Below are 25,004 nucleotides of genomic sequence, written 5' to 3'. Positions count from 1 at the left end.
AATCAGTGGAAGCAGCTCACAAGCCACAATTTTCTTGCAAATCCAAACTACTGAGTGGTTACTGTTAGTGATTCGAAAGACGCATTATTGGATTCTAATCGATTCTTCTCAGGACCGCCATTCTATACAAGGGGAAGTCAAGCCGAGACGAGTTGTGCAATTAATCGCATAGCGACCGACGGCAGAAAGTTTGCGTCGGTAGCAAAATCACGAGCGCGCATCTGAGGGAGCAGTTGCAAAAATTAATTCCCATGGATGGCATCGGTAGCAGTCAAGTGAAACTTTTACTCGATATTATCATTTGGTTTTGCTGCTGTTTGTGGTTAGGAAGACGCATTATTGAAAATAAATCTGTTCTCTTCAAGACCAACTTTCTGTACAAAAGAAAGCTGATCCGAGAAGAAATTTCTTCAATGTACAATCACAGTCGCTCAGTCACGGAAGAAACATCGCAACGATCGTGTCTTGCACACAATCCTTCTGATTTTTTCTCTTTGCTTGCGCGGTAAAATTGTAGGTTTGTTCGTTTTGACTTCTAAAAATTTGGGCTTGCTGACGTTGACGATGAGACCCACCGAAGAACTGAGTAGAGCACCAATGCTTGAAGACTTAGGGAAAGCGAAAGAAGCAAGAGAAAGCAATTAGGGTTATATAATTTTACCAATTCGCACTAAGTAAACAACATTCCAAACGCTGCCTTGAAGATGTATAACTGTAAGTGTTTCCTGAATATCCTCAAAAAGAATCCAACGCTCGTGGGAAAGCTTAACCCGGAAAGTCACAACATGCGGAGTGTTAGCTCCATTTAGTGGCAATCTAATTTTACGCCAAACGCTCACGCGTAGCTTCCTCGTATTAGATGGGATGCAAAACTTTTTTAATCGCATTATAGTTTTCCATTATCGTCTGCATACATTAGGGGAAACTGGAATGGAATATGTTGTGAGGGTGAAATTGCGCAGAAGTAATACATTATCGAAGCAATGAAAATTACGTAGCGCTGTAGGCTCTACACCTGATTTATTTTATACACTTAAATGATTTTTTCCAAATTCTTAATAGCAGAACTGTTTAGTAACTATTTTTAAGTTTTCACATACTCAATAATGTAAGCAACTCGTGTTTTAACTTGATTATTCAGCACTTGCACTAATTATTCAACAATGCTTTCTACGAACAACTCTAAAGAATGCTTTGATTCCAACAAGCAGCAGAAGTCATTCTTATTTTTCTGTACTAAAGAAAATTCCATTAAGTATGATTAATAAAGAAGCTTATTGTAGACAATCGAGAAAAAAAGCTGTTTCCCGATTCTACTGCCGATTAGATTTACTGCTACAATATGGTAGTCAAATGAAAAACAACCCGAGAACAACGGTAATATGTTTTTAACATTATATCCGACAACGGTTTGAGCGGATACGATTTGTTCGCTTCCCTATAGATCCCTGGAATCCAGAAAATAATTTAGAATATGAAAAATAATACGTTGTATGTGTATTCTGCAAAATGCAGATGGCCCCAACTTCCCCTATCTCATTGCTTCACCATCTCTTACTTGATTGCATCCTGCACATTACCATCCTACATCCCACCCAATTTCGGTGTGGAAATGGCTAAACTTTTACCCACAATGTTCTAGCTGCTGCACTTCCAGCGACGCTGACGTTGCGTTATGGAGGCCGATGGGAGGCATTTCTCTAAAAGTGCAATTTCAGACTCGGTTGCAAACCTTCAAAGTTTTCTCCCCTTCTGCGCTCCGTGTGGCTATGCCTTTTCTTTTCGCATTGTCGCGTCGGCGACGGAAGCCTGCAGCACAGTCATGTGCTTTTCTGGTTGGATGCATTTTGCACTATCAACGGGGGTTTGTTCAGAAGAATGCCTGAAATGCAAATTTTGTGTGATGATTTTGGATTATTTCTTTATTATGGAGTCAAGGGTCATCGAACTGACACTAATTTTTTAGGAAGGGCTGTTGCCAGAAACTCAAATTTCTATAGATTATATAAAGTAGTAGCCGAACAACTTATGGACATCGGGTAAACTGTTTGCATTTATGGTACATTATCCAGTTTTCTGCGAGCGGTAATGGCCGCCAGCTTACCTGCGGGTTAGTCTCTGATTTGACCTTTATGGAGGTCAACTGCACCCACCGTTTGAGCATTTTGATCAATGTGGTATACACAGCAAATAATTTTGAAAATTCAACGACGTGTAAAATTGCAGCAAGTCCCAACAAACGAATAAACACTCGATATTCAATAAAATTTGATTGATTTTTACAAGCAAGCACGATTTAAATTTGTTTCAATTTAAAGTACGTTACGTTTATTTGCATGCTTTAAATATGTGCATGCAAAAACATTAAAAATCACAACATATTTTTATCTGTGTATAAGAAGCTTGAATTCACTTAATCAGCACCTTCTTATATGCCACATTGGTCAGAATGCTCGGAGCGGTGGGTGTAGTTGACCTTCACAAACGTCAAATCAGAGACTAACCCGCAGGCAAGCTGGCGGCCATTACCGTTCGCGGATTTATGAAACTAGTGTAAAAAAGATCTGAAAAGATGCTGAAAAAAAATCAAGTTTTGCAACCTATATTATGTTTCACTCAAATATGAACTTTTAAACCATGTATTATGATCCGAAATTACAAAAAAACGTTTTCCTACATCAACTATGAAAGCCACCACTAGGAAAGCCACCACTAAAGTTATATAAAGTACACATTGTGCACTGAAAAGTTACTACACCGTGCGCAAAATTAAACCTGAATGCATCCAACTTTTCCAAAATTTCTTGCAGCTTTTATCATCATTCCACTGAGTATTAGAATGAAATGGAGATTGGAATGAAAATTATGAAACCAACTTACAAACGAACAAATCTCGGTGGTCTGCGGATGTACCGTCCCGTTTTTGGCCTCCGGGGGACACTGCGTTCTGCTTTGCTGCTGCCCATAACACGAGTCCGAAAAAAACCCTTTTTGTTGACCATTCGTTGCCTAATGGATATCGTTTCGGTTGCTGAAAGGGATGATGACCAGGGTTGTAATGGGTGATGCTAAATCATTGTTTCAACTTTTATGTGCTCGTTGTGTCGAACAAAGGGCTGCCCGGACTAGACACTGCATCCAGAGAGGCTGCCGCATCGATAGATACGACGACACACGAAACAAACGAACCAAAGTAATGATGAAAGCGGAAACATTTCCATTGAAAAAAGGACTTCCTCTTCGACTGTTCTGTTTCCGTAGCCAACGCCGCCGTCGCCGTCGTCATCGGTTGGACCGCAGCCACAATCCCATTCTCTTTCCTGTCCAGCTCGCGCTACATAGTCAGGCTGTATGATAACCTCCCTGCGCTGCCTTGCATCATCTGGTGTATACAAGGGAATGACGGGTCTAGGATTAGCATTGGTTATGGAGTGCTGTGCTGTGCTGGATATTCATTCCACTGTGCAAAATTTGTTGGATGAGTGGGGGCAGACAGCACAAGTACTGCTAGAAACAAGAGGAAGTCACATTTAGCTGGTAATTAGTCAGTGGATACTGCGAATGGATGTATTTTGACTGATTCAGAGTGTCCCACAGAGTGCCCGAGGGCACCAATGTCGTACTGCCGAATGAAGAGCACTTGTGAATGGGTTTGAGAGTGGATTTAAGAGTCATGAAAAAGCTTGGGTTCATAATTGAAAAATTGATTCAGTCGTTCACATAAATTGTATTCGAAGCGTAGTTTAATAGAGAACAAAGGCGGGCAAGGGTCGAGAAAAACGAAAGATAAACAAACTTTGATTTCTGTAGTATTTAATTCAAACAATTTAAGTTATCTTTGTGAATAAAACAGTTTTTTAAACATACTTAATACATAATACAAGTTTACACATATTTGTATGTCGTATAAATTAAAAAAAATCTTCTTCTTCTTCTTCTTCTTCTTCTTATTGGCATTACATCCCCACACTGGGACAGAGCCGCCTCGCAGCTTAGTGTTCATTAAGCACTTCCACAGTTATTAACTGCGAGGTTTCTAAGCCAGGTTACCATTTTTGCATTCGTATATCATGAGGCTAGCACGATGATACTTTTATGCCCAAGGAAATCGAGACAATTTCCAATCCGAAAATTGCCTAGACCGGCACCGGGAATCGAACCCAGCCACCCTCAGCATGGTCTTGCTTTGTAGCCGCGCGTCTTACCGCACGGCTAAGGAGGGCCCAAATTTAAAAAAATAATAATGTCAAATTTTCAGTTAATTCGGATATAATTTCGAAGTGACTCAATTCGATTTAGTGTGGGTTTTTTCTTCAATTTTGAATAAAATCTAATAAGAGCTATAAAAGCCGGAAATAATCGCAACAAATTCTAAACAGAAGCTTTTGGTGTGCTCTACAAGTTTTGTGAACTTTGCGGTTCGTTCCGTTCACGTTTTGTCCGTTTTGACCGACTTGTTGAAAAATCTTAACGTGTAACTGACAATTGATCAGCTCCTGATTTTTATAATTTTACGATAATAACAATTTGGCAATTATAATACTCAAATGTCCAGGGAAAAAAGGAATAATAATAGAATGAATTAACAATGATTTGTATTAAATTCAAGAATTTTGTAGAACAACGACAATTGACACTCAAAAGCTTGAAAATCACCTTGAATGGTCAAAACGTAAACGGAACGAATGGCAATATTCAAAAGACATGAAAAGCATACCAAAGGCTTCCGTAAGTCATTTCGAAATGAAATATAGTTTCCGATTTTTGTACTATTTTCGTTGTATTTATAATGGTTTCTTAGTTTTATAATGGTTTCTTAGTGTTCTTAATTGTAACACTGATAATTTCTTGTTTTATTCCTTTTTTATTGAACTTATGGATTCTAAATATAACCCTTATGACGATGCAGGAATGGAATTTAAAAAAAACTTGTGCAATCTGTATAATTTTTAAAACGTTTTAGGTCGGTGGTGCTAGAGCGTTAGCAAACATTCAATAAGCTCTTCAATTCTTGCTACTTGTTTGCCATGTTGTAGAAATCTGTGTAGTAGAGAACCGTATTCTAACTGTAATTATTTTGCAATCCTGTAGAAAATTCATCTTGCGCTTTAATAACTACTGATCCTACTACATTTATATTCAAATATTTTCTCCGAGGATAATTAACATACTGGAGCACGACTTCAATTGCCAACAGAAGAAACACTGATTCAAGCTTCGTTTTTATTCAGGAACACTGCAAATTTTCTTGTTATGCATTGCTGTCTTGAGAATATAATGAAGTGATTAATGTAGCATCTGGTATACTTGCCATGAACCATGATCTAGATGGTTGAGCCACTTTTGCGGGTTGAAGCTTATTTTATTATAGATGATTGAAGCTCTGCTATGCAACTGTGTCGATGTTTATCGATTTCATACTTAGAAACCGGCAGAAAGGTTTCTAAACAAATCGCAGATTGATGAAGATGTGTATCATTTATCACTGTTCATTAAATTTAGTTTTTTAGTCATTTTATTTGTTAGGCTTTCCCAACGCTAAGTTACTCTAATTGACCGGATAATCATATCTTCCATTCTATATTGAATTTAATAGTACTGTTTTGACTCAACTCCTGGAAACTACTTTTTTAAAACGACTCCTTCAAACTTAGTTTGCGTAATTATTTCGCTAGAATCGTGAATTAATTTACAATCTTGATTCACAGTATGGAAAATCAGTGATATTTTTAGTTTAAGGGCGTTTAAACGCCAGTGTTCGGAACATGGGTCATGTTCGGAATTCAAGTCAAAACGGTACTACGGATCGATTAATCCCAGTTGTATTGCCATTGGGCCGTGCACACATATAAAGCTAATCGTGTGAAGATTAATAGGGGCACGGCAGGTATTTCCGTCCTTCGTCGTAGGGGCTAAAACCAACGAAAGCAACGTACATTTGCTAGAACTTCACTATAGTAGAACGTTTCTCCTGAGCTTACGATTTGGTACGTATGAGTTTTACAAAAAAGCGTCTTTTTTATTGGTTTTAGAGACTATGACGAACAGACGAAAATACCTGCCGTGTACCTACAAAGCATAGAACACAATATCTTGTGCAGCGGGGATACACATTTTCGCATGTTCTTCATCAGCACGAGCGTCGTTCCATTTGGTTGTCTTGGACGCTCTTTGTGCAATGATGGTTATCCATATAGAAAGAGTGTCATTTTAAGGTTTCTATAATTATACAAAGAGTATCCTGATATTGCAGCAACTGCCGCATCGCAGCTTTCGTTCATTAAGCACTACCATAGTTATTAACCGCGAGTTTTCTAAGCCAATTACCATTTTTGCATTCGTATATCATGAGGCTTACACGATGATACTGTATGCCTAGGGAAGTCGAGACAATGCCCATGCCGACGAACCTTTGATAAAACATGGGGTCTTAAACCCAAATATATCAAACATAACAGTTGTACGACCAATTTTGGCTTATGGATGCCTTGTGTGGTGGCAAAAGGGGGAAGTGAGGACAATTCAGTCTAAATTAGGCCATCTTCAAAGGATGTGCCTAAAGGCTGCTCTCGAAGTTCTCTTCGACGTGGCCCCACTACACATACATCTCAAACAAGAAGCATTTTCCTGTACTTTCCGACTCGACTGGGTACTCGGTTTTATGGAAGAAAATACTGTAAACCGCAGTTCTACACACACTTCGTTGTTACCACTTATGGTTAATTGGGACAAAATTTTCCTTGCTCCAAGTGATCTCACACACGTTAGTAGTTTTCCTTATAGGACATTTTCAACACAATTCCCCCCGCGGGATGAGTGGACATCTGGCTATTTGGAGAGAAGTATGTCGGACAGCATTGTTTGTTACACTGACGGCTCCCTCCTCGAAGGTAGAGCAGGTGCAGGCGTATATTCGCGTGAGCTGAGATTGGAACAGTCACACTCACTGGGTACTCACTGCACTGTCTTTCAAGCGGAAATATTTGCCATCATGTGTGGAGTGCAATCTGCACTGCAGCAACTCATTATGGGCAAAGTAATATACTTCTGTTCAGATAGCCAAGCAGCTATTAAAGCTCTCGCCTCGGCCAACTCAAGGTCGAAGTTAGTAATCGCATGTCGAACTCAAATTGAGGAACTGAATTCAGTTAATTCTTTATACCTTAAATGGGTACCAGGCCATTCTTCCATAGCTGTAAAACGATTGGCTGATGAGTTAGCTCGTAATGAAGCATTACATGACTTTATTGGTCCTGAGCCAGCTATTCCAATATCTAAGTGTTGGGTGAAGCTTTTGATCAACTCTTGGGCTGTCACTCAGCACAAATGGCATTGGAGTAGTCTGGATTCATGTCATCAAACAAAATTGTACATTCGGGAGCCATCTCCGGTAGTAGCAAGCTATTTAGCTAATCTGTCTAAACAGAATTGCAGTGTCTAAGTCAAGACCTTGACAGGTCACTGCCGACTGGACTATCACATGGCAAATATTCAACGCGTTGAATCATCTGTTTGTGATAGTTGTGACATTGACATTGACATCTGCTTGCAACGCGCAACAATCCACCAAAGACGTTACAACTCGAAACATTTCCAAGTCGTCGGCATACATGGGTTTAAAAGATTTCAATTCGCTGCAAAAATCGTTCACAAAAAGCACAAAAAGTAGGGGCCCTAGGTAGCTCCTTCTGGTACCCCACACGTTATACGGAAAGGAACCGACATAACTGTCGGTTGTCGCGGTATGAAGGGATCCAAGTGGCTAGCCAGTCAGGGAAGCCGATTCTTCTGAGTTTCTCTACCGCAAGAGTTAATGAGTTGTCCTCGCTAAAACTTTTGCTCTTAATACTTGCTTCAACAAACGGTTTAAATAACGGTTCATAAAAGGTCGCAGCATTATAGGACGAATATCAAGAATTGGCAACTTCTCGGGATGTTCCAGAGCATCCGTAGAATCGCTTAGTGACCACCAGGAGTCAATGAGTTGACCACGCAAAGACTTTTTCTCCTACTCGGTTCAACAAGCTGTTTGAAAATAAGTTGCAGCGTTCTAAGACGAATTTAAAAAAAATACCACTTCCTCGTATGCTCCAGAACTTATCCGATACACTGGGATATGTGCGCACTCTGAAGTAGTACGTGGTGTTAATTCGGTCAAATCGCCAGGCTCGGTACAACACTGAAGCTGACAATATGACGTCCCTAACCCTGAATCCCAAGGTGTCAGGGGACCTGTACTGAGGAGATGAATGGCCTGGGGGTGAAATAATTCGCCAGGCAAGTAATGGATCCTGTAATGCTGGGTAGATCCTTCTCGTGGTGCATTACGGAGTAAGATCTACCACACTGTGCTCTAGTTAATACTTATGAGTAGTATTAAAAAAAAAACAACTTGCCGCTTAGGGGTCAATGTAGTCAATGGAGTAAATTATATATATGTAACTCAATCTAAGGCTGGTTTCGAAGCCGACGACATGAATCTCCAATCTCCAGAGCGCTGATTTATTAGGAAAAAATACGAATTTGGTGGATCTGCTAAACCATCCAACTGATTAGTGGTCTATGTAAAGGTGAGATTCCAAAATACCAAACGCAATGAAATCAGACCTCTGTACAAAAATGAGTTCTGAACTCATAAGAAGAGCATTTGGAATTCAGCAAGAAGAACTTCAGTACCATTTAGAGGTGAGCCAGCCTAGGGCTGAAAACCTCACAAATGAAGACAAAAAAACTTCAGTACCGATACATGATCAAAATCAGTATTATTCCAGCATTTGAGAGTTGGTATAAGCCATTTCCCGAAGGGTATAAATAGGGGTACCTCAATCTAAAGAGGCCTCATATTAAGTTTGAGAATTATCTGAATAAAAAACGACTACTTTATTTTTTCTTAATAGAAATGGAGCAGAAAGACGTGACGAGCTCGGTGGTCTAGTGGCTACCGCTTCTACCTTATAAGCAGGAGGTCGTGGGTTCAATTCCAGGCTCGTCCATTTCCTACTTTGTATTTCTATCTTAGTTCTTTCTGTGTCTCACGTTCTACCAATTACCAAAACGATTCCTACTGTTATAACCTTCCACACAATCCCAAAACCTCCCGTGGCACCTATGAGAGGTCGTAGAGTTCTCTGCATCTTTCTTAAGTAGGTGTCCAACTAATAATCCTTCCCTTTCCTCAGCATTCGCAAGGACGTGGCCAGGACAGATCTCGATTATTGGAGAGTGCATTGCTTCCATCTAAGAGGTAGTGGTTAGTCCCAAATTATTATCTGTGGTAACGGATAAAAGTGATGCTACTCTCATACAATAGTTTTGGCTTGTACCACCTACGAATTTGTGCGAATTGCTCAATGCTAATGCTAATGCTAATGCTAATGCTAATGCTAATAGAAATGGAGCAGAAAGACATGCACTAAACAAATTTCAACAAAATTCGATTTGAAGAAAGTCATAGGACACTTCGGAACATCTGTCAGTGTCAAATTCTTGAATACTTTTCAGCATTCCAGAATTTGACACTGACAGATGTTCCGAAATCCGGACCTTTCGGAGGATTACATAGTGGCCACCATAGGGGTGCATGAGTAATCCTAGTATGAATTTTTCTCTGATATTGGTACATCAAACGGTTTACGATTTTGTTGACATTCCGCAGTATACAGAAAAAGCGTCCCGAGCAGCACATGTCAGGAAAATATGGTTGCAGCAACTTTATATATAAAGCCAAAGAACCCAAAAAACAAATCTGACAATTATTGTATAAGATCTGGGCATATACAATTCTGTAAGCTTTTTAAAAAAAATATTGTATTTAAATAATTCAAATCTGTATTATTTCAATACAATAATTGTATTGAAATAATACAAATTTTGTATATGCCCAATTATTATACAGTTTCTGCACGGTTCTTATGCAGAACTGTATTAAAATCTGCCATCCGCTGGTTGGGTGAGTGACTAAATCTTGTCACATATGAGTTGTCGTAACCCATGTGGAACATGCGTGCTGCTAGGGGTAGATAGTAAACAAAATAGAAGTAAAGATAAATAGAAGAAAAAAATGTAATCGAATAATTAAGTAATCTCCGCTAAATTGCTCATATCTGAAATTATGATTAATGATTATTATCTTCATTAAAGAGACTTACAGCTCTAGGCTAGCTCATCTCTGCGGCTTCAGATGTGTTTTTCTACTACCTACACTGCTTTTCTACGCATAATTGTCCCATGTTACCTTTGATGGAAGATCTCAAACACGAGTCAATTTAATCCATTGAAAGCATGAAGATGTCGTTTTATGATAAAGGAGACTGTAAAACGTTTACTTAAGAAGTGATCCGTCTTACATTCTAGAAAAGTGTTGTATAAGCTAACTAAATTCCAAAAATATGGGTGAAATTTTCAGATATAGTTAGATTTTTTTTTCATGTCATACAAGGTATACCAGACATTAGAATAAGTGTACGTTTACAACGAATATATAGTAATCACTTATTGGAATGAACATAGAAATAGTTTTTCAATTAAATAAGATGGACAGTAAATGTTTTCGATTTATATGTTCATATTCGGCAAAGATTCAGAAACTCCAATGATATTTTATGCCTCATAAAGTTTTATTGCTGATCAAAATCCCACGGCCCACTCGAATCTACGTCCAGCAGTTTTCACAATACGCTTTGTGTAAGCACCTTTTCCGTATAATAATATAAAAAGGCATAAATAGGGGCAAGCGGAATTCAACGTAAAACGATAAACTTTCATTCCGACCAAACTTCGAAACACAAGCATCTTCTGGAAAGGGCTTGGGATGATTTTCCTCCTAATCTCTTTCGACACCTTCCCTTTCTATCTCTTTCTTCTAGCTCTGCCTCGCCACCACACCAAAACGTCTTGCGTTCTTACGTCATCGTTTCATCTTATTCGTCCCAGATATGAGACAATAGATTTTTTTCCGCACAAGCCCAAACTAATAGAAATAGAAAATCCTAACAGCCCAGCACAAAATGGAAGTTTTGAAACATACGGCCAGGAGTCGGAATAAAAAATAATGTGTCTCTTTGTCTCACATTAGATGCTTATCAAGTTGAGAAAAGTAAATATTTTATGGTAGACCATTAGATAACTTTGTTTCCTGCTGGCGAGACCAGCTGAGCACTGCCGGGAGGGTTCATGAATTTTTAAAAGCACCGGAATGAAAGTGGGACGTGTAAGTTGATTTTTCAGCGTACTTTCTTTTTTCTTTTTCGGCTCCAGATTATGTTTTCTGTACTGGATAAAAGTCCTGTCAAGATCCTTCTTTAAGCGATGTGATGCGTGATAAAAGCGGTGGTGCACATTATTTATGGATACAATTTATTAATTGAACGTCTCCGTAGAGTGGAAAGTAAATATTTATGTGTTTAAAATTTTTAGATCTTTTTTGTAGAGGTGCTAATTTAGCACGTGCATTTAATGTTTCGTTTATTTGGTTAAATGGCTGCCCCTTCTAAGAAAGATTAGACCCGATAGATGGTTTTTTGAATCTGATTATTATGGTTATTAATGTTTATTTAAAGTAAGGCCGGAGTAACCTCGTAGTCACGGCATATGGTTTTCTGTATACCGTGCTCGTAGTAATGGATATTAAAGCACTCATTTCATTGGCATGGAAAAGTAGGCGTTTCTTCATTTAAAAATGAATTGTTAAACCAGATGTTATGATACGGAATTGCAAAAAGTATTTTTTCCAATCTACACAAAATCGTGATTAACTTTTTAACGGACAGTTATGAAAAGTTGCTGTTTTCAGCAAAGTTTTTCGTTATAAAATTTGCTATCTTTATATGTGTGTCAATACAGCAATATTATGTATACCCTCTTTTGTTGATTGAATAGAAAAGTATATAGAAAAACTCCTCATTTCTGGGTATTTAAAACATCTGTAAAAATATATAGACCTTAAACCATAAAGTAAAGATCCTAGATTAAACGTAAAAATTATGAAATGGATGGGTTTCTTCGAGAATTTTTCCGTTATATCATTTTTTGACGACTTTTTTTTCATAAAATGCAAGGCGAGTGTGTTCTTGGCTTGCAGTGGGCGAGTGATTGCATCATCAATTCCTTCCCATCTTCGATAGACCGTGATGTCGTGGCCAGCGCCATTATCCAGGTTGGAGAGCAAATCTCCATGCTTCCATCCATTGGTTTCCTAATACATAAATAAAGTTAAAAAAATATTAATTTCCTGAGCAAATGCGATTGCTCTGGTCAATCACGGACTATCAACTACAAAATGCACGGTCATCGTGCTCATGCTTATGCTCAAATGCGTCGCGGCTACCCCTAATAGTCATTACCCAGAGTTGTCGTGAGACAATTTTTCTTTCGTCATTCCCTAAGCTTTCCTTCGAAGGTTGAGCCCCCAATTTCCAGACTTTGTCCAATTTTGGGACACCCTAACCTGGACGCACTCGTATTAAAGTGCAATACGCCGCAAGTGCCGTCCTCTGTTGGACCACCTCGGTAGGATTCAGCATGACCGTATGTATGTATATGAAGGTATCAGCTGTCGGGACCGTGCTTCAAGTTGGGGAAACCGTAAAATTGTTAAAGTACTCGGCGTCTCCATCGACCGTGGCCTCACATTTCTGCCTCATTTTCGGACCGTTAAAGTTTACTGCCGTACCAGGGTCAACTTGATAAAGACCCTTTTAATACCCCACAGGACCAGCAACAGGAGTAATTATCTCCGTATTGGGAAAGCTATAATAGACAGCCGGCTTATGTACGGTCTTGAATTCACCTGCATTGCCTACCGTAACCTCCTCAACGCTCTGTTCCCGATATTCATAATTTATGTTTCAGATCGCCTCCGGTCTCCTCCATACTCGAAACCGAGACAGGCATCTCGGTACTTCGTCACTGCGTTCTGGCTTCTATATGCATCTTTCTTCGCTGCTTCTGCTGCCGGAATTCACAGGATCCCTCTACTTATTGAAGGGGACCGGATCCTGCGCATGGTGGCCGGCGTCTCTCCCTAGTGTGATCAGTATCACCTGGCATGGAGCGAGGAGCTGGCACTCCTCCATAGCCAATATAAATCACTCCATCGCGAGACGCTTCAAGAAAGGATACAATACGGAAGCTCCTCTCATGGATTCAGGCCATTATTGAGCTCTTTCAGTGGAATGTCTCCACCTGTCGTAAATCAAGGTTTAGTACTATTTTATTATAATTTCATTATGTTGTAATCTTTACCTACCTATATTTATGATGGTTGTACACTCCGTTTTGTCCGGGACAAAACCGAATGTAATGTCTAGTACCAAGTCGCTCGTTCTTGGGCCAGCAGTCGCTAGGTACCCTGCACGCCGGCTTCACGCGCATCTTCCTCGATTCAACACAGCGCAGTATTTCCGCTCAAATACTCCGAGAATTCTATAGTCTGCTTCTTTTAACGTCCATGCTTAATGGCCGTACAGAGCGACAGAACGAGCCAACGATATGTGCAGAGCTAGTTTTGTCCGTGTCTGTAAGCTGTGAGACTTGAGTTGGCTACGTAACAAGTTTTCCATTTCGCGGCTAACGTCATTATCACATGTAAAAAAGACAGGATTACCGTCTTCGACCAGAGGTCGCACAGACTGAACACTTAACATCTACCATGAGACAACGTACATAACATTCACACAACACCCACTGGACCAGTCTAGAACTTATCGCTTTACGAAAAGTTTTCTCCTTACCGGGGCGGGAATCGAACCCACACTCCACAGCACATGCGCCTAAACGATTGACGTCGCTAACCGCACGACCACGAAGCCGACAATACGGAGTAACTAGTGTTCGTAGATATATGAAATCATCGACAACCTCAAATCGCATCCCATCCATTTCCACCTTGGGACCAACATCGTTTAGACTGCCATGTTCTGTTTTAACAGAGTTTATAGACTCTTCCACTGCACTGCGATATACACCAATGATGTCGATGCCATCCGCAAAACCAAGGAGCATGTAAAACTTGTTGATGGTTTCGTTACTTTGCACACCAGATCTTTGAATTGCACCTTCCAGAGCTATGTTGAATAGCAGATTAGAAAACGCATCCCCCTGCTTCAATCCATCTAATGTCACGAACGAGTCAGATGTCTCACCAGATATTCTGACGCATGTGTTGTATCCATCCAGCGTCGCACAAATCAGCGTAATAAGCTTTACCGGGAAGCCATGTTCTAGCATTATATGCCATGGTTCTATCCGTTTCCACGGAAGGCCACGAACTCGCTGGCTGCACGTGGTGGAATCGGACTTAGGGACCCTGAACGTTCGGGGAAACTGGAGGAACATCGCCCAAGACCGACGATTATGGAACTCTACAATACGCCAGGCATAGGTGTATCGACGCTGTAGCCGACCAGGTATAGATACCAGGTAGGTATCTATCCGTTTCACTGAGTCGTACGCTGCCTTAAAATCTACACACAAATGATAAGTCCGCAAGTTGTATTCCCGGAATTCATCAAGGATCCTTCTCGAAAACCACTTTGATATACACCGACAAAGGTCTCTGCAAACGGACGCAGTCTGCTAAAAAGTCAGTATTGAGGAGTGTTATAGTCTGTGCCCTTTTTTGTAGATAGGATATATGAGGCCATCAAGCGAACTCGAAGGAATTTCTTCTCCCTGACAAATTATTTCATTTATTCGTTTATTCGTTCAGCCGATCACTCCCCACTTTTAGAAGCTCGGCCGGGATTCCGACCTTCCCAGTGGCCTTACCGTTCTATATAGCTCTCGGATAATTTTTATAACTACGTCTAGTGTTGTCTATCAGTCCCGATTCTGTTTCCGATTGTTCATTCAACAATAGCTCAAAGTACTTCTTTCATCTAGCAGCGACCCCTGTTCGGTCGGTCAACAGATTTCCGAAGCTGTCTTTGATCATGACTGGCGTAGGTGCACTTTGTTTCCCAGCCAACTTTACTGTAATTTCGAAGTAAGCTGCATTATGGTCAAATTGTTTTTTGTTGTTGATAACTAGTAGTCGTTTGGGCTTCGTGGCCGTGCAGTTAGCGACGACGTCAATCGCCTAAACGCATGTGCTATGGAGTGTGGGTTCGAGGAAACTTTTCGGAAAATTCTGGGTGTTATGTGCCTTGTCCGTTGTCTCATGAAAGGTTTTTTTTTATATATATATTTCTATTAGGGAGACTTTCAGCCCGAGGCTGGCTCGTCTCCGGTCTCATGGAAGGTGTTAAGTGTTCAGTCTGTACGACGGTGTTCCTGTCTTTTTTAAAAAAGAAAGAAAAAAAAATGCTTAACATAATAATGGAAACAGTTATATTTATCATGCTGTTTATACCTTCAGCTTCTTAGGGAACCTTGTTTCCTAAGGGGAGGGATAGCTTTTTTATGCGATCTAAACCCCAGCTTACGGCATACGAAGCTTTGTGATATCGATCAGAAGAAATCGAACACATGATGGATATTTGTTTACATTGACCAAGTTCATAAACTTCCTGGGTGTCCGGTTCTGCCAGGGAAATGGTTTTTTTATGTTCTTCGCGATAAGATCGTCAATATGGACCCAATTTTCAACTTAGTGCAGCTACCAAAAATATAGAGTACAATGCAGCTTCCTCAATATTTCAAACAAAGCGTTTGAACTTTCTTATCTGAAACCATTGCCATGTCCGATCTCAAGTATAAAGGTCCTTTTGGGATGCTGAATTGAAAAAAAAGTTGATCAATTTGGCTAAAAATTTGGCTATTGGTCAGGGAATTGATTATTAAAAGACAAATATGCATAACAAAGATAATAATCTGAAATCTTGTTTGCAGATTTGGAAAGCTTGGGCTCATAATAATGAAATGTCAAAGAACAGTAGACAATTTGATATCAATTTTGAGCATTGAATATTATTATTTTATAAACTGGTGAAAACAGATTAAATACAAATTTTAAAATATATCTTTTTGTTATCATATTGTATAAATCATTCCGGTAATTTTTTTTAACTGTTTGAGTAGAGATATGAGATTTATTGAACCAAACATATTTTCTTAATTCCCGATTGAAATACCAGTTTTTTCTATTTGGTGTGTTATGATGACTGATGAAGCACTTACATATGTAATGTTCACAATAGAAATATTTATATTGGAATTGGAACACCAATTAAGCGATTATATTTGCGCAACGTTTAATGATCGAATAGTGTGTTCCCTAACCTTCATCTCATGCTGAAATCTTCTTCTTTTTTAAGGCCTCTGGCTCTGGGATTGAAATTCAACACTAATAAAAATTAGGGTATCATAGTCTTATTTCATTAATATTCCAAACCCATATACCGTTCTCCGCTGTCCGTTGACGCTATCTTCCCATTACATGCTTCTGCCCTTTCAATGAATGTTAGGCTCGATTTATGATATTTGTGGCACATGTTTCCTTGCATATTGCTCCTTTTTCGTTCAACTAAATGGTGGTGATTTTGGGTAGCCCGAAATGGTGAAATATGACGGGTGAAAAAAATATCGGTTCGCTTATGGGTTAGCGATTTCGGTGTGCGATATCCTTTATCATATCCCAAATGAGAATAAGGCTGCGTATTATGAATTTCAATGCGTTTGGATTTGATTTTGAAATCAATTGAAGCTATGGCTCTCTTAGACAAATGAAATGTTGGACATCGCACATTTGAATCTATGCATTTTTATTTGAATCATAAGGTACGATTCATAAATTAGCAAAATCTATCCAAATTCAGTTGAAATCTGAAAAATCAGTTGATTTTATTCTTTACAAACGTAGGGACGGCTTTTGTTTGTTACAGTTTGTTATAGTTACACTCACTCTAATGGTTTTTAGTGGAGAAACGAATTGAAACACAGCTAAATCTCGATTTTATTTTGTTGTCTGTTATTCATTTGTGCAATTTTAATTCATGGGGAATATTTTTGACAGAGTTAGCTAAGACACCCATAAATCGGCTCCACCAGTTTTCACCCACCTATTTCCAAATCACCTTTTCTCGAAAACTAGTTGTAGAAAGCAGTTAAAGTACATGTTTGATTGTAATTGTTTAATGAAGGTGTGAAAAGTCTTGGGCTTTGACTGTTTTCATTACCTAGTTTTCGAGAAATTAGAATTTTGAAATGGAAAACGAAAACTGGGATCATGCCGATTTCTGTTTGTCCTGACTATACATGTCGTGTTGGTTTTATTTTTTCCCAGAAAATGTCCGTGTTTATGAAATTTTTATTCGCCTTCCAAAGAAATATAACGAAACAGCTCGTTAGTCAGAGATATCATTATATGATCTAAATAAAGCAATCAAAACCCAGCAGTCATAAAGTTAACTGATGAACCTTATTTTCTCTTACACTCCCATCCACAGATCATCAACCCTCATCAGCCCTAAACCAAGCCCCACCGATGGACCAACAAAACGCTGACCAACCTGCCTAACGTGTTTCCCTGTACAAACCGGGGCAACATTCGCTGATTTAATTATTTCGCCCCTGCTGGATGTGTAGTGAGGGTGGTAATCATCCCAGTGAGGCGTGTGCTTAGGATAGAACGGGAACGTTAAACAAACATAATTAACCTTCAACCCGTTCGTTGTGCAAACTCGTACAAACTCGACCGGGTGGAGGAGCGTTTGTTGAACAGCCGGGTCAGCCAAAGTGAAACATAAATGAAATATTCTTAGGAAAATAACAGTCGAAACAGCCCAGACAGGTGTACTGTACGTGGGTGGTTCTAGAATTCAAACATATTTCTCGGATGCTTGCACTGTTTCGGCGAAGAAAATCTTGAAAAATGCTCGGCAAGTTCGACATGTGAAAGTAGAAGCCACTGGTGAGATCATCCTTCGTGGGAATGTGGAAAGAAACCATGAATAAATGATTTTAATGAAAAATAAACAACTGTGCAGAAAGCTGAAGGTAGCGAAGAGACTCATCGTCACCAGGCTGAATGAATAATACGCCAACAGAAAATATGCAAACTCGAGAAGTTTAAACTGAGGATAAATAAATTTCAACGGTGTATTTGTACGCGCTGCTAATTAGTATCAATGGTAATTTGTTGTACAATAAATAGTGGAAAAATCGCTGTTCAGTGTTGGTATTTTGATTCATAGCTATCTCAGTGAATAATTCGTCGCACAACTGTGGACAACTCAACGGAACAAAACCGAAAATGTGGCTGTTTGCGTTCTCACTCATCGTCGTCGTGTGCGCAGCTAAATGCACTGATGCCGACGTGTCTGTTGAAGCTGCTTTTCAAGGTAAGTTTGAACTTGATCTAATATGTTGCATAATACTGAAGATAGTCAAATTTAGTAATTAATGTTTGACGTCCACGGTCTTCAGTAGCCTTACAAGCAAAGGCGTAACATTGCCAATCCGGAGATGACGAGTTCGATGTGTAGGTGTTCTCGGGTTGGAAACTTTCTCATAGTGTATCCATTGTACTTGCCTTACAAGATACATATTCATGTAATGGGGGGCATAGAAAAGCTTTCAATTAATAACTGAGGAAATGCTAATAGAATACTAAGCTCAAAAGCAGGCCAAGTTCCAGTTGGAATGTAGAGCCATTGAAGTTTGAAGAAGAAGTTTGACGTCCAGAAGTATTTCAAGATTCACATAGATTCCCTAATTTGTGTATAAATGATTCAAAAGTCTGATCGAAATCTTATGTTTGGACTATGATGGATGCAAAAGTTTGCAATGGTTTGAATAAAATGTTCTAAAGTCAAAAGTGAGGCCAAAATCAAATTCACAATTCCAGTGAATCTGCCCTTAGAATATATGTAGTACCCTTGGAAACGTAATAGCAAGTTAATAAAACTACGAGAAAGATACAAATCACTCTTACACTAGGCGGATTCGCTTACATAACATTGAGACTAAGGTGCGTGCACTCATTTCTGAAAAACATCACAAAAATAAACTTAATTTTTTGCGCTCTAATGCAAGTTTAGCAAGGGGAGCGGGCTTGGTAGTCATATGGCTACTGCTTCTGCCTCATACGCAGGAGGTCGTGGTTTCAATCCCAGGTCCGTTCCATTCTCCTACTTTGTATCTTTATCTATATTTCTCATGTTCTAGCAATCGCTAGAACTGGAAATGGACTTCCATACCGTTTCCATTACTATTCCTATACCTTCAACTTGAGTATTCTAACAGTAATCTGCTAGAATTGGAAATGAACTATAGATCTCGTTTCCTACATCCAATTAGAAATTCCATCAGTTGCCTTCTCCTATCTAACACATTGGCAGCTCGTTAACCAAGACGGACCTCTGCCTGTCCAACCTAACCCAGAAATTCCAACAAATTCACCACCAGTACTTGTGTGCTAGTCCCAAGCAAACATCTGTTGGTTCCCTGTGCAAGAACAGCTGATCTGGTCATAATGGAGTAGCAGCTACGAGCAGTCAATCAAGCTCAAGCTCTAATGCAAGTTTAGCAAGGGTGCATTAAAATGTAAACTCAAGATCAAAAACCCTGTTTTTTCTCTTCGGTTTTCATGCCAATTTGTCAATATGTTTATACCTACTGTATCAAAAAACTTTCCAATCAACAAATCGCTAATTTACCTTCATCATAATAAGGCGTAAACAGTGATTGTAAAACTTAGTATGAATGATGAGCTGATGAGTTCAAAACCCAATGGTTTTAAGACAATATTCCCACAGAAGAGCCAACCAGTCCGTGACCTTTAATACTCAATGTACCTTGTAGTTTAAAATCAATAACCCGTCTAAATTAGTGCCGCATTTACCTCATTTAGTGTGGGAAATTTCTCTTCAGTATTATGGTTGAACATAGCTCTTGAAGTTCTGCCAACTGGTAGCAAGGAAAATAACAATGCCGTAGATTTTCGAGAGATTTCACATCTATCTATTTCACGTCTTTCCTCGATGAACAGACGGGTTCTTGTGCTGCTGCTGCTAAGAATAGGATCCTTCAACTCACCCCCAAAGCATGTCCCAATCGGAAATTCAAAACAGAACATAAGTCACACCTGGCTTTACCGCTGAAATTTCCGACTGCTGGTTGGTACACTCAAACTAGTGGTGTCAACGTTCAAAACTAATTGAAAATTCAATTTTAAAAATTAAGTATAAACGACAAAATGTAATGTAACGGCTGTTATTACACCCCTAACTAGATTGTACATTAAACGTTTCTTCAACAATTGAAAATCATAAAATTGAAATGAAATCGAATCGTTTATCACTGTATTATTTGGGTGCGCTATACCAAGGGAGACAGCAACACACCGTGTAGCCATAAATATTGCAGTTTAATTAATTTTCAATAAACTTCTTGGCAGCTGTTCAATTCTCCACCAACGACAAAAGCAGGCTTCCAGCGTACCGTCCTGTGTATTTGAAGTTGAATTTGTGTATTATCGTCTTCGGTGGAGTATAGGTACACAGCCCACCTTCAAATTGGTGCTTGGAGGTTTCTCCGATTTGGTTCGGTTGATGTACAAACAGTATGCCGCTGCTGGGATCCAAAGGTTTCTCAGCGCCCACATGCACTGGCTGAACGGGAAGGAAACCCGGTATCTTATGAGGTTTTTCACCCAGCAGCATTTTCTGATTGATGCATGGAAGTTTCTATATCGATAACATTTGAGGGTATTTAATGCTCTTGTGGTAGACAACGCAGCAAGCTTGTTCAAGCTAAATGAGAAAATAGGAAGAATGATGGGTGTAACAGAATAAGTTTTTCATTATTCTTGGATAAATGTTTGTAATTTTGAACAAGAAAGGCAAAAAAAACTTTGGTACCCTGTAAAAACTGATATTCTATAGTGACAGTGACGATGCGTCACAAAATCATATTTTCTTGTTGCTGTATTGGTAGGGAAAGTCGATTTAAAATACGTCAAATAGTCCCGTTCCAAAGCCGGATGCACAGACGAACAGACGTAACACTTTCATCAATTCCATCGTTCATCAATTATTTTGCGTGATTCTTCCTGCAGAAGCGCTAGTTGTCGACAGACTAGAGTTTAGGCGAAGACTATAATTTAGGGTTCTGAACATAAAACGCACGAGGTGTCACATTATCTTGCATCATAGCAAGCGCATATTGGTGAAGCGCAATCAATAAACTAACAAATCACAATCTCATTCGTTAGTGTCATTCATCTACCTCAATTTTTGGCAGTAGGGTAACAAAACTACATTTACATGAGAATTAGAATCAACAGGAATCAACTGTTTTATGGTTCTATGCTTGCCTTTTGACCGACTCTTGCTAAATGCTCGCATGGGACAAATAGGACGCAAAGACGATGAAGAGCATATAACCAATCATAAAAGGAATACGTGGGAATACTTTCATTTTATAAAGAAATGGCAAATACATCGTTAATTAGTTTTTCATTGAATATTTATTTAGAGTTTTTTTAGGGTTAGCAATAGTACGAACCTGTACGAACGATCAACTCCGTTAGGGCCCACAAAAATACTATTTTTACTTCGCACCGCTTGACCATTTGTGGACCGGGTTTTGCTTCCGATTCATCTATGGGTTAGAAGCTTTGGGGTCCAAATAGTTACCAACGTGAAGCGGATTGCAAAATACAGCTTAGGTTCGATAAGCACTTATTGGACACCACGGGGAAATGGTATGACAGGGCGTTGGCCAGGGTGTACTGAATCATGAGAATATGCAGAACGGTCAGAACGAACTATGTCACGTTGAGCCAGTTAGCATTAGCATTAGCATTTAGCAGTTCGCACAAATTCGTAGGTGGTACAAGCCAAGATTGTTGTATGAGAGTAGCAATTAGCATCACTTTCATCCGTTACCACAAATATTGATTCGGGACTAATCACTAACTCTTATATGGAAGCAATGTACTCTCCAATAGTCGAGATCTGTCCTGGCCACGTCCTTGCGAACGCTGAGGATGGCGAAGGATGGTTTGTTGGACACCTCCTTAAGAAAGATGCAGAGAACGCTACGACCTCTCATAGGTGCCACGGGAGGTTTTTGGGATTGTGTGGCAGGTTATAACAGTAGGAATCGTTTTGGTATAACGTGAAACACAGAAAGAACTAAGATAGAAATACAAAGTTGGAAAGGGTCGAGCCTGGAATTAACCCCACGACCTCCTGCTTATAAGGCAGAAGCGGTAGCCACTAGACCACCAAGCTCGTCAACTATGTCACGTTGAGCCAGTTGGGCAAATAATCATGTAGATTTCTCTTTGCTACGCCAGCTGAAGGGCTATGTACACAAAATCACAAGCAACTAAACAAAAAGTGTTTTGGTGTATACTCCAGCCAGTCGAAAATGTATGTAAATGTTTGTAGCAGCTCACGAAAATTGACTTGCGGAATAAAATTAAAAAAACATCAACAAACAGGAGCATAGCATTGAACGCAGAAACATATGCCGCAAAGCGTCAAACGCGAATTCATCCTAGCTGCCACTGATTCGAGTAGATTATGCAACAGATGACGCTAGTCTTTCAATATTCTATGAAGACCAAGATGAAGACGATATTTTTTAAATTAATTTTCACTAAGAGTTACGTCTGTTTGTCTATGCCAGATGTCTAAACATGTTTTGTGATTTTCAAATGAAAAATATTTTTTTTGGAAAAGATGTTTAATTTTGATACACATAGTTAAGTTTGCCATCTTAGGGTGTTTTTAAGAGATATTGCGAAAAAAGATTCGGCTGCCGGTGGGACTTGAACCCACACTATTCCATTTAGTACACAGATCTTTTTTCGCAATATCTCTTAAAAACACCCTAAGATGGCAAACTTAACTATGTGTATCAAAATTAAACATCTTTTCCAAAAAAAAGAAAAAATCTGACTTCCCTCACAAGACATCAATCAAGAAAAAAATAAAAAATAATGATTACAAAATCAATCCAGTATTTTGCGCTCGGCAATGGCGGCCAAATGAGTGCCGTTTTGACATCTAAGAGGTAGAAAATATTTACATATTTTAATCAATGTAGGCTTCGATTCATTAAAAAAGATTGGCACTCATCGGCGAAGCAATAATTTTGTTTTCCAAATGTCAAAAAACTCCACTCCTTGATTTGTTCGTTTCTTTCAATCTAACATTCTGCCTGTTTTCAAATATGAATCCTTTTTTTAGCTGAAGCATTCGAAAATCGCAAGTAGCATTTATTTCTAATTTTTGTCTGTACTGGAATTTGCAGAGGAATGCAGTCACAACTGAAAGCAGCAGAACGGGAGAATCTATACTACTGCCCAAAAACATTAAAAAGGAGTGGGAATCGTTGGAATGCGTGGGAGAGTAGCACAGAAAACTTTTTTATCCATACTTCCTGCTTTCAGCTATGGTTTTTGATGCCTACCTGTATTTGTATAAATTCACGATGAAACATAATTCGTACCCATACATACAGTTTTGTGATATCAACTTTAGCTTTTTTATTCCATGACTTATATACTTAGACTCAGACCGATTAGTTGACCTTCCGGACGCTCCGGACACTGCGGATCAGGGTTGTAAATTTTCGGCAGCACTGGATGAAGGTGATGTTTTTTCATATCATGTTTTTATTTTCTTCCTGCTTTGAAATCAACCTCACATTCCCGGAGAGGCAGAAAAGTAAACAACAGAACTCACATCACCCACTGCGCCGCGAAGATGAAATTTACCACAGCAAAATGTACACATTCACCCAGCAAATTGAAAAAAATCACCACGCCTTTAGATGGGCCATTCACAGTCATACGGTAAGGCGCGAACTGAGCAGCCTGTCAGAGCGACTTGTGAGTGGCTGAATGCGAAATTGAACTGTCGGTGTTGGAAATGATTTTTCGGATGCACCCAGTCGCACTCACCACGGCGGCGATGAAGGCGACTGCAGATTATACTGAGATCCATATTTTTCACTGCATTGACTGTGAAATATTTCTACCCTGCTGCGGATACCTAAACCCCTGGAAGAGCTCGGAAAGTGCGGACCATTTCTAAAATAAAAAATTTTTCAGTTTTTAGGAAACAGTTGAAAATATTTAGAATTCTTCATAATGACTAGGAGAATCCTTCGGTCCGAAAAGAATTGTTCGTCAAGCTCAGATGTCTGTTGATGGGAGAGAAGTTTATTTGAATAAATTAACCTTCTTGTATCTGCGTTCTTCATGTCCGTTGAAAGGAAACCCAACCCTTCAAATAAATGTCCGTCAGGCACGCCCACTTGTTCTGAATTAGCCGTCAAGTCCATCAAGTCATTTGAGTCTCCGACAAGTTAAGTGTTTGTAATTTTGAATACGGTTACTACAAATACCACGGCCTTGGCCTGATGACAAAAAGATTTTATTAGTAAATAGTTGTACATAGTACATGTACATAGTACATACAAAATTATTTCTTTTTGAAGGTACCGAGAGCACTTGAAAAATAAAACTTGAGTAGATAAGATTTTGTTCTGGTTTGAGCTAATCACCGTGGAATTCATTAATCAAAATTGATTGGCTTTTTTCGGTGACGATGCGTTGCGTTGCGTTGCGTTGTAACGGAGTATTTCGTAGATTGCATACTGATAGTTGTCATGTATATTCTTTACCTTTCTTACCCCAATTGCTTATGGATTTCCATTTGGGATTCAATGGAAATCCAATTGGGGGTCCAAAATGATAAAACATGAAAGCTATCATTGCCGGCCACGCCCATCTTCTCCGTTACTAGGAAAGGGAAGGAAATGATGATATGACATCTACTTAACGAGAGGCCAGCGACTCACCGACGCCCTCATAGATGTCAAGGAATTGGATGTTGGGTAGGGTATGTGGTTTAGGAGTATCATTATAAGCAAATGATAGAAAATTTGTGAAAATACGTTGGGAGTGACTTTGCTAAGAAATTTATGTCACTCCATTATCCTTGCCGATGATTTTCCTCGGATGGGGCGAAGCTATTAGCCTTGCCCTGGCTAATAGCCTAGGTTTAAGCGCCTTTGCTCGCTCTCTGAAACGAAAAAAGAACAAAAAG

At 39.3% G+C, this 25,004-nt stretch overlaps 1 protein-coding gene across 1 annotated transcript in view; it reads left to right on the top strand.

Moving 5' to 3' along the window:
* LOC134210913 (basement membrane proteoglycan) overlaps window positions 1-25,004 on the top strand; it is a 654,698-nt gene that overhangs the window by 40,954 nt on the left and 588,740 nt on the right. Inside the window, exon 2 of the mRNA XM_062687352.1 lies at window positions 17,385-18,278. Within this exon, the coding sequence (XP_062543336.1) occupies window positions 18,191-18,278 (88 nt within the window). The 5' untranslated portion in view covers window positions 17,385-18,190. The remainder of the gene's footprint in view (window positions 1-17,384; window positions 18,279-25,004) is intronic.

Source organism: Armigeres subalbatus, chromosome 2 (assembly GCF_024139115.2).
Source record: "Armigeres subalbatus isolate Guangzhou_Male chromosome 2, GZ_Asu_2, whole genome shotgun sequence".
Classification (NCBI taxonomy): Eukaryota; Metazoa; Arthropoda; class Insecta; order Diptera; family Culicidae; genus Armigeres; species Armigeres subalbatus.
This window is presented reverse-complemented; position numbering and strand designations above follow the sequence as displayed.